Source organism: Gobio gobio (assembly GCF_949357685.1).
Source record: "Gobio gobio genome assembly, chromosome: 5".
NCBI lineage: Eukaryota > Metazoa > Chordata > Actinopteri > Cypriniformes > Gobionidae > Gobio > Gobio gobio.
Genome location: NC_137101.1, coordinates 27,437,292 through 27,454,136, shown reverse-complemented (window position 1 = coordinate 27,454,136; position 16,845 = coordinate 27,437,292). Strand labels below are relative to the sequence as shown.

Sequence of the window (16,845 nt, the reverse complement as noted above, 5' to 3'; positions counted from 1 at the left end):
CTAATACTTTGGGTGTGAGCACAAAATCTGAGTAAAATTATGCACAATATGCACTGAAATTCAAGCCCTGTAACACCAACAGTATTTATCTGGAGCAAACGAATCACGTGAGTGAGGGGAAGTGAGTTTGTGTGTAACTTGCTGCAGGAGAGATGAGAGAGAGAGAAAGTGCAGCGGGTTTTGTGTATCTATTCGATTTGCATTGATCAATCGTTATATTTGACAACTCTATTGCACTTACAGTAGTTTATTATTTCAGATGCCTTTTTAGACAAATATGTATATATTATATATATAAATTTCAATCAGCCAAAGCGACAAGTAGGAGTGACTGCTTTACACGCCAATGCTGAAATCCACCCGCATTTGGCGGGTGTTAATGTCAAATATATATATATATATATATATATATATATATATATATATATATATATATATATATATATATATATATATGTATATATATATATGTATATATATATATATATATGTATGTATATATATATGTATATATATATATATGTATATATATACAGGGTTTGAAACTAACTTTTTACTCACCAGCCAATTTGGCTACAACATTTTTAAGTTACCAGCCATTAGCCAAAACAGAAATATCAGAAATAAACCAGATTAACAAAGTCACAGCTTAAATATATTTATTATTAAATCTGATTCTCAATAATTGCATTGCTTTCAGCTTTACGACAGTCAATCACTGTTTGCGGATCCCATTTAACTAAAATAAAAAGTAAATAAAAACAAAATTCTCTTATAATTGCCATGAGTTTACCTGCATGTGGCAATAAAGACGCTAGGACGCTGTTTGACCAAAAGTCTTGGACATACATGTGCCATTTAGGAAAACTGGTTGGAAAAAGTGGCCTTGATTCAGGCCCTTCATAGATGACACATTTAAAATCTGTTCACTTTACTTAAACATATCTAATTTTGTCACAACTTAATTTAATTGTGTTCAATCAACCTAATATATTTAAAACTGAAGTTTATTTAATTAATTTGTGTTAAAACTGCATGAATCATTTTTTTTGTTGTTGATATAACTAACTGGGCATGTTAATGTTAGTGTTCCATGTTCAGTTATGTTGGACATTTAGAGGAGTTTCTGTAATGTTTTTGAATTTTGTGGTTACCATTATGCAGAAGAGTGGCACCTGTGCTTAGGCTGGGCACTCAGTGATCTATGCTAATGTCTGGAGTGACACCACTCTTTTCTTATATTTTCATTATAAATGGACTGCATTTATATAGCGCTTTTAACAGACCTACGGCCATCCAAAGCGCTTTACATTTTGCCTCACATTCACCCATTCACACACTCATTCACACACCGACGGCGGTGTCAGCCATGCAAGGCGCCATCCAGCTCGTCAGGAGCAGCTGGGGTTAGGTGTCTTGCTCATGGACACCTCGGCACTTGGTCAGGTGGAACCGGGGATCGAACCACCAACCTTCCGGTTTGTAGACAACCTACATGAACCACTGAGCCACTGCCGCCCCTAAATTATATATATATTTGTGTATGATGATGAATGTAACTGCTTATAATTGATTTTCCAATTAAATGTTTTAATTTAAGTTTGACAAAAAAGTCATGCTATGAGTATATAAATATCATTTAAACTGTATTTTAGAAAATTGAGTTTTCCAACTCAATTCCATTGTCCCAAATTGAGTTGGACCAATTACATTTCATTGTATGAATTTGTTTTTTATGAGTTGTTGGCTACACATATTTATTGGATGGAAAACCTGCCCTCAATTAAATTGAGTTTGTCCAATGAGTTTTTTTGAGTGTGTCTCCAAAGGCTCTGGCAGAAGTACCGCAGCCTGTAGGACATGTTTCGGTCATGTCTTTCTGTACTCACATTCTCAAGTTCAAGGCAGCAGTCCAAAACATTGAATCTAATCACCATACAGGCAAAAGTTCTCTTCAAGAATAAACAAATCACAAAAGCACAAAACAAAATTTTCACGTTTTGGGATATTCAGGACAATCTGTTTTGCAAAATGGATATTATGAATTTAAGTTGTGCACTCGTCAAGCTCAAGCTAGCACAAGCAATCTGCCAATAAAAACCCAGATGACACTATATACTTCCAACCTCCATTAAGGTCTGTCAGGTTGCACTGTCAGACATGAATATATTATTCTCTGCAAACACTTGCTTCTCACATACATGCATGTACAATTGTATAAGTGCAAATGTGTTACACTAATTTAGATTGACGTACAGACAAACTCAGAAGTCATTCAAAAGACTATTCAAACACACATTAGAAACAGAATAGAGCATCTCCCACAACACAAACCCTAGCTCTCCACCAACAGTGCTCGAAATAGTAACATTTTTTCCTTTCATGCAGCGTCTCCCAAACGCGATTGGCGGGGTGATTGAACTGTGTAATTAGCTGTAATTAACAGTCATTAGGGTTGTTAAAGGTCCCCCCGTCAGGCCTCGGGCGCAGGTGTGGGATTTCGCCATGTTTTAATGCCGTCAAAACAGCTTTTGTAACCCTTGTCATCATAGTACAGCTATGTTGCCGAGGTATACACTCACCTAAAGGATTATTAGGAACACCATACTAATACTGTGTTTGACCCCCTTTCACCTTCAGAACTGCCTTAATTCTACGTGGCATTGATTCAACAAGGTGCTGAAAGCATTCTTTAGAAATGTTGGCCCATATTGATAGGATAGCATCTTGCAGTTGATGGAGATTTGTGGGATGCACATCCAGGGCACGAAGCTCCCGTTCCACCACATCCCAAAGATGCTCTATTGGGTTGAGATCTGGTGACTGTGGGGGCCATTTTAGTACAGTGAACTCATTGTCATGTTCAAGAAACCAATTTGAAATGATTCGAGCTTTGTGACATGATGCATTATCCTGCTGGAAGTAGCCATCAGAAGATGGGTACATGGTGGTCATAAAGGGATGGACATGGTCAGAAACAATGCTCAGGTAGGCCGTGGCATTTAAACGATGCCCAATTGGCACTAAGGGGCCTAAAGTGTGCCAAGAAAATATCCCCCACACCATTACACCACCACCAGCCTGCACAGTGGTAACAAGGCATGATGGATCCATGTTCTCATTCTGTTTACGCCAAATTCTGACTCTACCATCTGAATGTCTCAACAGAAATCAAGACTCATCAGACCAGGCAACATTTTTCCAGTCTTCAACGGTCCAATTTTAGTGAGCTCGTGAAAATTGTAGCCTCTTTTTTCTATTTGTAGTGGAGATGAGTGGTATCCGGTGGGGTCTTCTGCTGTTGTAGCCCATCCGCCTCAAGGTTGTGCGTGTTGTGGCTTCACAAATGCTTTGCTGCATACCTCGGTTGTAACGAGTGGTTATTTCAGTCAAAGTTGCTCTTCTATCAGCTTGAATCAGTCGGCCCATTCTCCTCTTGATAAAGAGACACAACAGGTTCAAGTCTTAGTGTTGACAGCTATATGTGTCAATCAGCCATTTTTTTAACTGTTTAGTAAAAGCTTTATAAGTAATTGCCTGTCTAATTTCATCTGGTAATCTGGTCCACTCACTAGCGCCTCTCACAGACCAAGCTGACTGGCTGAAAGTAGTTTTGCGCAGGGTGATGACACAGTCACCTCTCACTGAGTCTCTAGTCACTCGCAAAGTGCTATTTCTTTGGCTGATAAGATCTGCATAGGAACAGGAGCTAAATTATGCATTGCCTTGTAAAACAAGCATAAGTTTGCAAATTTATGCAAATCAGACCAATTAAAAAAATTATACTTTTTTAAAATTACACAATGGTGGTAATGTCTTGGTTTTTTTATCCATAACCTTGATGGCTTGTTTGGCGTTCCTAATAATCCTTTAGGTGAGTATATATATATATATATATATATATATATATATATATATATATATATATACTCCTTTAGGGTGTCACCTTCATAAAACCTAGAAGCTGTTTCTCAACATGGCAAATCCGTGTGAACAACTTGAACCTATTGCAAAAATTAATGTACAATGGTAAACTGCACTTATATTACTACCATTCAGTGATTCTACCAACATCCTCATACCTCAAAATGGTTCGTGGTTTGAAAGGGTGAATACATTGACTTTTTTTTTTCTTGGTGAACAATATAATTTAATCTGATTTACATTTTGACACAAATCACAAATATAATTAATAATTTAATTTAGTTATACAATTAATCAATTAATACTTTTAATTAAAATGGTTAATATTTTTATAATCCATCCATCCATCCATCCATTCACCAGACCATTCCCCTGACCATTTGTATTGATATGTAATAATATGAATTAAAATAATTTATAATGTAAATAATATAATTAATATAAAGTAATTAGATGTCTAGTAAACAGTGATTTAGTGCATGGCATTTTGTCGCCCACTGAAGGTAAAGCCTCAAACAAAAAGTGTCCTTATAATCATTTATGGTTTGTTAGGATATGAAAATCTTTGTCCGAGATGCAACTATTTGAAAATCTGAAATCTGAGGGTGGAAAAAAAAATCTAAATATTGAGAAAATCGCCTTTAAAGTTGTCAAAATGAAGTCCTTAGAAATGCATATTGCTAATAATTAGGGATTCACGGTTTAATACGCGCTTGTGAATTTTCGGTTTTGCATTTAATTAATTATTTTTCTACAAATTCTATCATTTGCCTCCATCCCAATACTGAACAATGCGACATACATTCACATCACACGTTAGTGGCAGAGTTATACTCACGGAATACTATAGTTATTCACAATCACGAAAGTTCATTATTTGCATGCATTTTAAAGCCTTGCCGGTTAAACATTTCATTCGCGTGCTTATGCATGGTTTTAACATGCGCTTTTCCATGTGCGCGCAACAAAACGCCTATCAAACACGTGATTACTGGACTAAGTAGTCGTCTTACTGTGCTAATACTGTCAAATACACACAAGGTTAACATAAACACAGTCGGTTATGTCTAAAGTGAAAGTAAAATCGGCGTGTGTCTGTATATTACGGTAGATACACGCAGGTCTTAAATTGACAGCAGCGCAGCCTAGTGAACACGCTGTCCTTCAAGGGACAGTTCACCTCTAAAACTATGTCATTATTTACTCACTCTAATATTGTTCCAAACCTCTATTTATTTCTCGATGACAGAATTTTCATTTTTGAGTGAAATATCCCTTTAATGTTAATACAACAACAAAAGACAAAGAGAAAATCACTCACTGCTGTTGACTGAAAAACTTTAATACTGTAGCTTTAATAAGAATAGATGTATATTTTATAGTGAAGTCTATGTAGTGTTTTATTTTTACATTTATTCATTCAATTTCATACTTACATGCTGCTGTACTGCTCTGAGCTGCCAGTATAAATCTTTATATATACAGTATATATGTATTTTATATTATACAATACACTAGGAATGTGTACAAGGTTTTTCAATTATTTGCAATTAAAAAAAGAGTCTTTTTTCTTCTTAATCTCTTGCTGTTCCTGTCGCCTAAGAATAGAATAGCAAAAAACTGATGTGACAAGCCATCAGAACTGAACCGAAAACCGTGGTTAAAAGCTGAGGTATGTATTGAACCGTGGACTAACTGTATTGTTGCATCCCTACTAATAATAATACACTTTTTATATATTTACGTTACGAAATTTACAAAATATCTTCATGGAACATGATCTTTACAATGTATTGTTGGCTATTGCCACAAATATTCCTGTGTGACTTATGACTGGTTTTGTGGTCCAGGGTCACATATAAGCAGATGCATATGTAAAATAACGCGACCATCAACATTAAAATGTAATATAATTCAAAATCGTTTTGATCATCGTTCTGAATCCGATCCAGATGTAGTCTTGACAAAAACGCTATTTTCTCAGCTTTGTGTCATTTTATGTCCCCTTTTTTCTCTCTGGTTTCTACACCTGTCTGGCCTCAACAGGTGGACATTTGTGTTTTATTAGTCTCAAATACATCCAAAGCTACAAGTACTCCAAACAGTACACTCTAAAAAAAAAGGCTCGTAATCATAGGGGAACCTTTTTTAGTGCTATATAGCACCAATTTTGGTGCTTCAGTGGTTCTTCAGCGGTTCTTCAGAGGTGCTATATAGCACCTTAGTCAAAGAACCGGTGAAGAACCTCTGAAGAACCGCTGAAGAACCGCTGAAGAACCTCTGAAGAACCGATGAAGAACCACTGAAGCACCAAAATTGGTGCTATATAGCACTAAAAAAGGTTCCCCTATGATTACGAGCCAAGAACCATTTTTGGTGCAATATAGAACCTTTTTTTTTTTAGAGTGTAGGGACGTGCAAATCTCGCATCACCTTGTTCTTCATGATCAACAGCAGTGGTATGTCTTTAGCTGGATGTAATGAGTGTGCTGGCATGAGGTTCTGCTTAGCTAATGGAGCAACAGTGCAGGGACCCCCAAACGCAGCGAGACACTGAGCTCCCACTGACAATCTAATGAGCCTGCTTTGATAACCGAGCCACAGAAGAAAATGTATGTGAGGCAGGCCTTTACCTTCCTTCACGAGAAAGAGCTGAGGCACAATAATGTAGACTTAGATTAGAACCTAAATTGACTTTCAGTCAGGAAGAAAAATGCTAGCTGACTGATCTAAGCTCAGGTGCTGAGTGACAATACGACCTCGATGGGATGGATACAGGAAGCTCAAAGGTTTGTTTGTGCAGATGAGATGGACTAAAGACTTTAATGAGCAGAGTCAGACTAAAGAGCAGCTATAGCGAACAGCAGCTCATTAGTCGATATGAACTTAATACCCTTGAACTAAACACACAAACTTTTTACAATGTCACAGTTTGCTTAGTTATAATCCCCTGATGGTTTCCCAGTATTCCTTTCATCATATACATTTATATTTATGCCTTTGGCAGACGCTTTTATCCAAAGGGACTTACATTGCATTCAAGATACACATTTTACATTTAGTCAGCTCTTGCTTTCCCTGGGAATCAAACCCATGACCTTGGCGTTGCTAGCGCCACACTCTACTGTTTGAGCTAAAGGAAAGCTATATACATGCACAACAACATTCAAACTGTATTTTATATATAAACCTTCTGCCTTAAGCCTTTTCTAGCCAAGAATGAAGACCTGAGGCATGTTGCATGAAGTTAGTCTGAGTGAGTTTCAGAGTAGGTTTAGAGTTGCTAAAACCATACAAATTCAACCAGATTTAGATAAAGTTCAGCGGGCTCACAACGCTCAAAAATATCGGACCATATCAATGCATGTGTATCAACTGAATTTAAATAATAATGTATACGGGTCCACAAAGAGCTCAAAAGAATGGAAAACTTGCTTCTGCCACAAAATAAAGTATTTTATTTGACTTTTTATCTCACAATATAAAAGCGTATGTCTAAATTAAAATCTAATAATCTAACACCATTTTATAATGATGGCACAGACCTGCACAGAGTAGACCAAATTGAATATTTGGGCTTATGGCTGGATCCTGAACTTATTTTTAAACCTCACATTGACTAACTTCGTAAAATTAATTTTGGAATAAGTGTATTGTACAGATCTAAAACTTGTTTTACATTTAACGTTCGAAAAAGACTTGCTGCACAACTTATTTTACCCTTCTTGCGTAGATTTGTTATTGGAATGCCCATTTGTTACACACCATTTTATTATGTATGACTTACTCAAATGGTCTCCACTCAATATTAGAAGGCACCTTCACTGGCTGCAATTTGTTTTCAAATGTGCACATTTTAATTACCCCAATAATTGGAGACAGCATTTGATATCATATTCTTCATCCTATCATTTAAGATATTCTTCACATTATTTTTTTCTTACCCCTTTAGTTAAGAAAGTTTCTGAGAAGAAAGCATTTAGGTTTAAGTCTCCTGCAGATTGGAATCATTTACCTTTAAATGTATGATCTTTGACTTCATTTTATATGTTTAAAAATGTTTAGATGATATAGCAATGATTATATTTATTAATGCTAGGCAAAAATGTATATTTTTATGTGTTATTTTTGTATTTGGTGTGTTTGTTGTTTTGAATTAGGTGACTGTTGTTATTGTATTGTCTTGTGTCTATTGTTTTGATTTGTGTTATGTTATTTAATTTTTGTGTATTAGGACCCCCTTGAAAACGAGATGATGCATCTCAAGGGGTTTATCCTAAAGAATAAAATGTGTTACAATTATAAGTTAACATCTCGCAGTTCTAACTTTTTTGCTAGAATTGCGCACTTGCGAGTTATAAAGTCTTGCGTGATATAAACTCGCAATTGCAAGAAATAAAGTCAGATTTATGTGATATAAAGTCACAAATGTGAGTTATAAAGTCAGAATTGCGTGATATAAAGTCTCAATTGTGAGAAATAAAGTCAGAATTGCAAGCTATAAAGTAGCAATAACGAGTAATACAGTTCGAACTGTGTGATATAGAGTCACAAATGCGAGTTATAAAGTCAAAATTGCGAGAAATAGTCAGAATTGTGAGAAATAGACAGAATTGTGTGATATAAAGTCACAAATGCGAGTTATAAAGTCAAAATTGTGAGAAATAAAGTCAGAATTGTGAGAAATAGTCAGAATTGTGTGATATAAAGTCACAAATGCAAGTTATAAAGTCAGAATTGCGTGATATAAAGTAGCAATTGTGAGAAATAGTCAGAGTTGTGTGATATAAAGTTGCAATTGCGAGAAATAAAGTCAGAATTGCATGATATAAAGTTGCAATTGCGTGTTATAAAGTCAGAATTGTGAGGAAAAAGAATTGTGTTTACATCTCACAATTCTGACTTTATAACATGCAACTGAGACTTTATATTACATAATTCTGACTTTACTTAAATAAAAAGTCAGAATTGCGAGATGTAAACTTGCAATTGCGAGAGTAAAAAAAAGTCTTATTTTTTATTTTGTGACGGAAACAAGCTTCCATAGAAAATGTATATATACATTATATATTTATTAATTTAAATGCAAAGTTCAAAATAATTGTCAGTTCATATAATAATTATATGAATATATTATATTAATTATACATAATTATAATCCATATACTGTAATGAAAATATAATACATAATTAGCAGCAAAACACAGGCAATTTTGTCTCTAAAATGTTATCAATATAAACTGCTTTAATTTGGAGCAAGAGATATAAGGGGAGTGGCATTATTGCATCAGATATTTGTCACTTTGCTCACAGCTGACTAGTCTAGTTTGGGTTTGCAATCTCTTACCCAGAATAAAACCTGCTATGGAGCAGGTTAGCCCTGAATCTTAGCATACTATTGCAATGAACACCTCTAAAATCTAATCTCAAACTTAGCAACTGAAACCGGCTTCATGCAACAGGCCACAGATTTGACTAACATGTAAAGTGAACTTTACTTATTGAAACACCTCATAACTCAGTCAAATGAGCAGACCATTTATAAGATTGTTAGGTGATACACGAGGATGGGATTTATCACAGAATGGAAAGATGTGGGCTTTGTGAACGGAGTAAAACAAACCAAACAGAGTGGTTCTTACCCAAGATCTTTCTCCATGCGACTGCCCTGCGAACCCACCACCTCTCCCAACGTACACAAGGCCTGGCCAAGAAAATCCTGCAAAGAGAGAGAACATAAAAGGGGACTGGGTGGCATTTTTAACATAGCAATATGAAAGGTCAGTATTTCAAATGGTCTATTTATAGTAAGGTTTTGTCTGCTTTATCTGTAATCACTGGGTCAGAGTAAAGATACGATTTTTTAGTTTGATCATTTCGAACACAGCTATACACTATGTCCATGTACACACTATAAAGTTTCAGGAGTAACCGGATTTAAATACGGAGTGAATCCCCTAAATTATCATTCTGTGTGTAAAGGACATGACTCCCCCCTGAAAATCCGATGATTGACACTGTGGTATCCATAGCAATGTTCTGGCATCTCACATGTTTGGTATCCACAATTTTTCACCAAATTAATATTACAGCAATCAAAGACTTATGTTGTACATATTTTAAATAAGCCAGCATTTTGTAAGACTTTGTAAGGCTGCTTTGCAGAGCGAGTTCTTGCAGTGTTGCCATATCCACTTATTATAAATGTTTTTGGGCTTGATTGGGCTTGGCTCATAAAGCATTCAACTTTATAGAGTTATTAAAGTAGGAAGATGCGGGTTACAATATTTAGCTCTTATTTCCAATATAAAGCAAAACATAAAACTCTCTGAGAGATTGGCATGGTAATGGATGTGTCAATTTGGTCTTGGCCAAATAGATCTGCAACGACCTTGCTACTGCCAATACATTCACAGACATTGCTATGAGCATGTAAGACATGCTGCTGCTGCACATGTAACATACACGAAATAACCCCCATAGAGTTAACCCCTATCTGGAGTTTGAATCCAGAACTTGGTATTTGGATTTATTTATTATGGGCTTGTTCCTGTTCTGTGTTTTTTAGGAAGATTTGGCAACACAAATGAGTCAAGGTACCTCTTTGCCCCGTGATTTCTTGCACCGCACATACAGAAGATAGACACATCCCTGATGCACATTGAAATATGTCATTAACAACTAGTTGTTCAGTTCGGTTCCATTTATAGGCCTACTGCATAGAATTTTTGTCCCAGACTAAAATGCATTTTGAGCCAACACGTTCTCACTCCCAACTCGTCACAAATTGACATTTGGTCAGGATCCTTCTGCGTCACTTTCTAACACACAAGGTACCCCATTGATTTCAATGAGAAACCTTTGGCGTCATACACAGATGCGTTGGGCATGGTAATGTTATCATCATGATGAAATTATATATTGGGTTATGATTTTTGCCATTATGATATGTTGGCGTGTGATTCACAATTTAATCAGTCAGCATAATTTAGATTTATTTTATTTTTTATTTCTGTTATTAAGACACATTTGAACATGTAACCTAACCCCATCCCTAAACCTACCCATTTATTATATGATATAAAACATGGGATACAACAGGCAGATACGACTGCAGGCACAATTTATTCAAAAAGTACAAATATTCCAAATGTTCCGAGTTCAAGCGCAATCAGAGTCTCCATCTGCAGAAGATCATGCACACATTACAAAATTGCCGCTCAAAGAGATGTTACGTCATAGTGAAATTGCATTGGCTCTCGTATGTCTTGTGACCAATTGCATCATTACGCCAGCTTTGATTGTAAAATGTCATTGTCATTGTGTGTCTCGTGACCAATTGTGTCATGCTAAAAAGTCGGGTGTCTCTTTTGAATGAGATATGACTGAGTGCGTGTGTTCACGGAGCGGGATCATCATTTCAGTGATTAAAACATTAGGATCAACTCTGTTCTTTACATTAAGATATCATATGACTTCAGAAGACTTGGAATGTTAAAAGTCTGTTAAAAGTCTCATGGCATGGCATTTTTATATTATTTTATAATGTTTCCTGAGGTGTACTTATATTGTTAGTTTGATTTTTATATTAAAAAATGTCATAATTTAGAAATAAAAGGCATTTTTTCTATACTGATGTTTGCCCTGTGGCTGAATGCCCTGTTTCAAGGCGCATGTCTGCTGTGAGACTTCAGTGAAATTTTCTCCGAATGCTCTGGACGGGCAAACAGAGGAAGGGGAGGGAACCTTTCCTGGTATGACGACATACAGGGAAGATTCCAGATCAGCTCGTCTGAGCTTTCATTTTCTCAAAGGCAGAGAAAGACAGCCAGAACTCGGTTTACACCCATCAAAATTTCTAGCCACTTGGGGACCATATACAGGCGGAACTCATATTAATGTTAAAAAACCTCATAGAAATTACATTTTCATGCCATGGGACCTTTAAGTGTTTTATATTGTTGAGAGGTGGGTAGGTGTGGGGTTAGTTGCCCTAACATATAAAAGTAGCATATCAATATTTATAAAATCATGTCTACTTTTACAAATGCAGATAATTAAATGTGTCTTGATCTGGCACATTGGGTAAACAATGGAATACCCTGTGCGTTAAAAAATGACGCAGAGGGGTCCTGACCAAGCATCAATATGTGACGAGTTGGGTGTAAGAACGTGTTGTTTGAACTGTTTTAACAGAAAGCAACTTGCCCTGACATATCTTAAAATATGTCAGTGTCATTGTTTTGTCTCAAGATGCACACCAGTGATGATTTTTTTTCTAATGCACATTTATAAAAGCTACTTAAATGTTGTAATTGAACTAGGGACTAATCCTGGCTTAATTTAAGCCCTGTCTGTGAAACCGGGCCTTCATGCATAAAACAGGATTAAGCACTAAACTGACAACCAAATTTAACTGCAGTGTATACGTGGCCTATATGGGCAAAATTATGTGTACACCAAAACACCACAGCCCTGTGTGCTTGTTGAGCATTTAATTTCCAAATCATAGACATTTATAGAGACTTGGCCCTCCGTAATTGATTTCTCCCTTTTGGAAAGGCTTTCCACTAGATGTTGGAACATGACTGTGGGGATTTGCTCCCATTCAAACACAAAGGCACTGTTGTTGGTCGAAGGAGTCTGGCTCTCATCCCTAAGGTGTTCAGGGTTTGGGATTGGTGTAGGCCAGTTTAAGTTCACAGTTAATCGTTTTTATAGACCTAACTTTGTCCAGAGGGGCATTGCCATGCTGGAGCAATAAATAAATAAATAAATTGCCCAACCAGACTGCTGCCATTTAGTTGTAAGAACATAATTCTCTAGAATGTTACTGTATGGTGTAGCATTAAGATTTATCTTAAATATAATTGAGGGGCTTGACAACTAGGGCTGTCAAGCTTCAAAAAAGGCTAAGAAATAGGGCTGTAAAATTGATTAATCACAATTAATCACATCTATAATAAAAGTCTGTTTACACAATATATTTGTGTGTGTGTATATATACTGTATAATATATATATAATTCTGTGTGTTTGTGTGTATACTGTATGTACACACATATTTATATACACTGTATATATGTAAATGTGTGTGTATATGTACTGTATATATACACAGAAACACGCACATGTATACACAGAAATATATATAAATATAATATATATATATATATATATATATTAATATATATATATATATATATATATATATATATATATATATATATATATATATATATATATATATATATATATAAATATAATATATAAATATATATTTATATATATATATATATATATATATATATATATACACACACACACACAAATATTATGTAAACACAGACTTGTATGTAAGATTAATCGATTAATTGTTATTAATCGATTTTATAGCCCAACTTTGAAAGCAATAATATAATCAAAAACAACTTTATTTCAAGGGCTGAAGCTGCTCGCACATCATGTTGACATGTTGTCACCCATTTGATAAATGATCTGAAGTCAAGCACAATATATGGCTTGAAAAAGCCATTAGGATTCAAATGATTTTCTTGGCAGAGCTGTGAAGTTTCTGCCCCATTGACCTTCACAACAACAGTTTATTAAAGGGTACTCTTTGTGTATATGCTGTCTGTGAACATGACAGATTTTCGTTTACTATATTTCGTATTAATAAAAATGTGCATCAATGGAGAGAGAATGGTAAAATTAAATAAGACATCCCGAGAATAACAATGAATGAGGCCAATTGCTTCGCCTTAGCGAGTGTTTATATTTAAAGACATAATTTCAGTGTAATACTAACTAGTGGCTGACAGTTATGGTCCTTCTTCACAAAGAAAAACAATAGAGAAACACAGGGGCATACTGTACAGTTCTACACATACATATACATTTTAAATTAAATTCATACAATTTTGCACATCAAATATCCCATGTTGAACTGATTGAAAAATGTGTGTATATCGAGAAGAGAATGGGACCTATCACTAAACCCTGAGGCACCCCAGAGATAATTCTGAGTCTTTGAAGCACCTGCCCATGATTCAAACTAGAGAAGTGCACCATTTTAATGACAACAGTTTTAGCAAGATGATTTACTTAGAACAATAATTAGACACAATTAACTGATTATTGGTTAATCCCAATCTTTTATTTTCAACTGTCACTAATTTAAACACCAGTCTTTTTTCTTTGAGTTCATCCTCAGTTATTTATGAAACGCAACATTTTCACTGACACAGATATACCCATGAGTCCTACCGCTTCTCTAATCACTGTCGGCGACTCAACTTGCAATTTGTATTCATGAAGAGGAATACAAATAATCTATCTTTATTATCTGTAAACTTTATAAAGACGACCCCCTCTTTACCTCTCCATCTATCTCTCAGTTTCTTTCATGTGTGGTTTTCTCCCTGCTGCCGCTTCTCTTAATTTTCACCTGACGATGGAGCGTAGTCACGCTTCGCATGTCAACACATCCTGTAATGGTTTTATGCAGTACCAAATTCCCTTTGGGAGTGGGCAAGCTGTGTTTGTCTTTCTAAGTCAGGGGGGAAGAGGGCGATATTGATTTCTGGGTGACTGAGGGAGGGAGTAAAGCACCAGAAGGCACTGTGTTTGATTTGGGAGATAATTTGGAAGAGGTAGTTTTCAGGGATGAAACCTGTGTGCACACTGGAGTCACTGAGGGTGTTTTCAATTACTCTTGTGCATGATGGGTGGAGAGATCAGTTTATCTGTCTCTTTACAGCCAGTGTGTCCGCATGATTGTGGGGATTCCTGGGATACGGCAGGTTTTCAGAGAAATGTGCGGCTGGTTTAGGTCAATTGTAATGTTAAGTGTCTGGATTAGTAAATGTCGTGATGTGTTTCATTAAGCAGTTCCACTTTGCCACATTGATGGATGCCTACAGTCGCCTGCACTACGAATGTTGAATTAACCAGCAGTAAATGACCCCTACTATTGTTAGTTCGTCTTGAATATACAATGGAATTAACAGACTAAAAATAAAGGTTCCAATTAGAACCAAAATGGTTTTGCAGCCTGATGTCATAGAAAAATTTGGAGAAAACGACCAATATAATGGCACTTAAAGTTCAGCATTACCGTAGCTGGATAGACACATGGATTGATTGATTAATTAATTGATTGATTGATTGATTGATTGATTGATTGATTGATGGATACACTGACTATTTGCTTAATTGACAGTTCATGGGCCGGAGTATTAGGTGATTGATGTATTTATTGATGCCAGATGGAGGGTGGTGGTTGTTTATAATAATGGATAGTTTTTGGGATGATTGCTTGGATGATTGATTGAAGCCCGAAATAAATAAAGGCATAGAATGATTATGGCCACGTCCAATGACAAGCACAGATGGGACCACTGCAGAGAATTAGCATTTTTCAACTCTAAAGCTTTATCACTGTGTGAGATGACACCTCAGGGACCCGCTTGAGCACCAAAACATAGCTTCCATCATGCCCCTCTCTTTGTGAGAGCTTTGCTAATCACTCGTCTCAATTAAACCACATTTGCCTCCTTATTCTCATATAAACAGACCTGCTGATTACAAGCACTATGAGATTGTTTTACTATGGGGTGAGTGTGTATGATGGCATGCTAAACTTCATAATTGCCATGAGGAAAATGCTGAAAAAATGCTGGTCACCAGCATAAGGTATGTTTTGCATTGGGATGCTGTTTGCTGGTTTTGCTGGTCCCCCATGGGAAGTGGGAGTGCTGGTGAATCAGCTACACCAGTAATCAAATTAACTAATAACCCACCCCATGATTTTTTGGATAACAGAGTAACAGAGGGAGTGGGTGGGTGCTGTTCTGCTCAGATTGAACCAATCATATTAGAGGAAAATTAAGAGATGATCATGAGTAATACGTCATGTTATTTTTACTGTCTATGTATGTCTATCCGATATAAACGGCTGTATTCTTCTTTGGTGGTGAGACTATCTGTGTCTGGTTCATTGCTGCACAGCAGCTTAGACACTAGAGATCTTACTTCTATTCTCAAATGATAGTGTGAAGTGGAGCATCTTATTCCTGAGTGATATGTTCAAAAAGGGCAAGGCGTCGCCCGACTCGAAGCAGGATGTTGACTGTAGATGCACGCTAGAGTATAAATATTGGGTGTCGACTGGAGACAACACAGGTAAGTCAGGTGCGTAGAGGAAAATCTACCACACTATGCTTGTCCACAAGCTACACTAGCATAAACCAGCCTGGACAAACATGGAATTAATGCTGGTTTATGCTGGATTCTTCAGCAGGGAAGATCAACACATTACGTGTGTATAAAGTCTGAGAGGAAACACAGAGCAGTTTTTGAGACTTACATGTTTTGAGAGGTTGGAGCTCTTGGAGTCGACATCATACCTGAAAAACAAAAGAGAAGGACATATTGAGAAAGGACACACAACCAGAATAACATTTTTATTTGTATAGTCATCAATTCTGTATTTATTGCTTGTGTCATATCATATTACCTGTTGACCCAGAATGCACCAATACATTTGTTTTAGCTGTAGTTCTATGAACCAACTTATTCCACACATTCAAGCATATAACCAACATATCTTTTGACTTTGCCCACCATATTGGATACATTTTTCTTCTCACCACCTCATCACAATGCATTCTGGTACTGCTGCCTACCTTTTGAAAATGATGTATGTGTAGGCACTAGGCAGCTTACAAGGGTATATGGTAATCCAAAATTTTCAAAATATTTTAATGCAAAAGACTGCAATGTCACATGGCAACAGCTTTGATATAATTTGGTCTGATATTTATGCATGATGTACCATTTTCTTTTTAAAAAATTTGAATTTGAATCGCTTTGTCATAACTGGGGCAGCCAAATCAGATATCTACCCTGCTGTGTGTTAAGC

The 16,845-nt window shown here is 36.1% G+C and overlaps 1 protein-coding gene across 1 annotated transcript in view; it reads right to left on the bottom strand.

Moving 5' to 3' along the window:
* LOC307126812 (copine-8) overlaps nucleotides 1-16,845 on the bottom strand; it is a 153,514-nt gene that overhangs the window by 60,139 nt on the left and 76,530 nt on the right. Inside the window, exons 5-6 of the mRNA XM_079817530.1 lie at nucleotides 16,291-16,330; nucleotides 9,567-9,643 (exon numbers count right to left, since the gene is read on the bottom strand). Coding sequence (XP_079673656.1) covers nucleotides 9,567-9,643; nucleotides 16,291-16,330 — 117 coding nt within the window. The remainder of the gene's footprint in view (nucleotides 1-9,566; nucleotides 9,644-16,290; nucleotides 16,331-16,845) is intronic.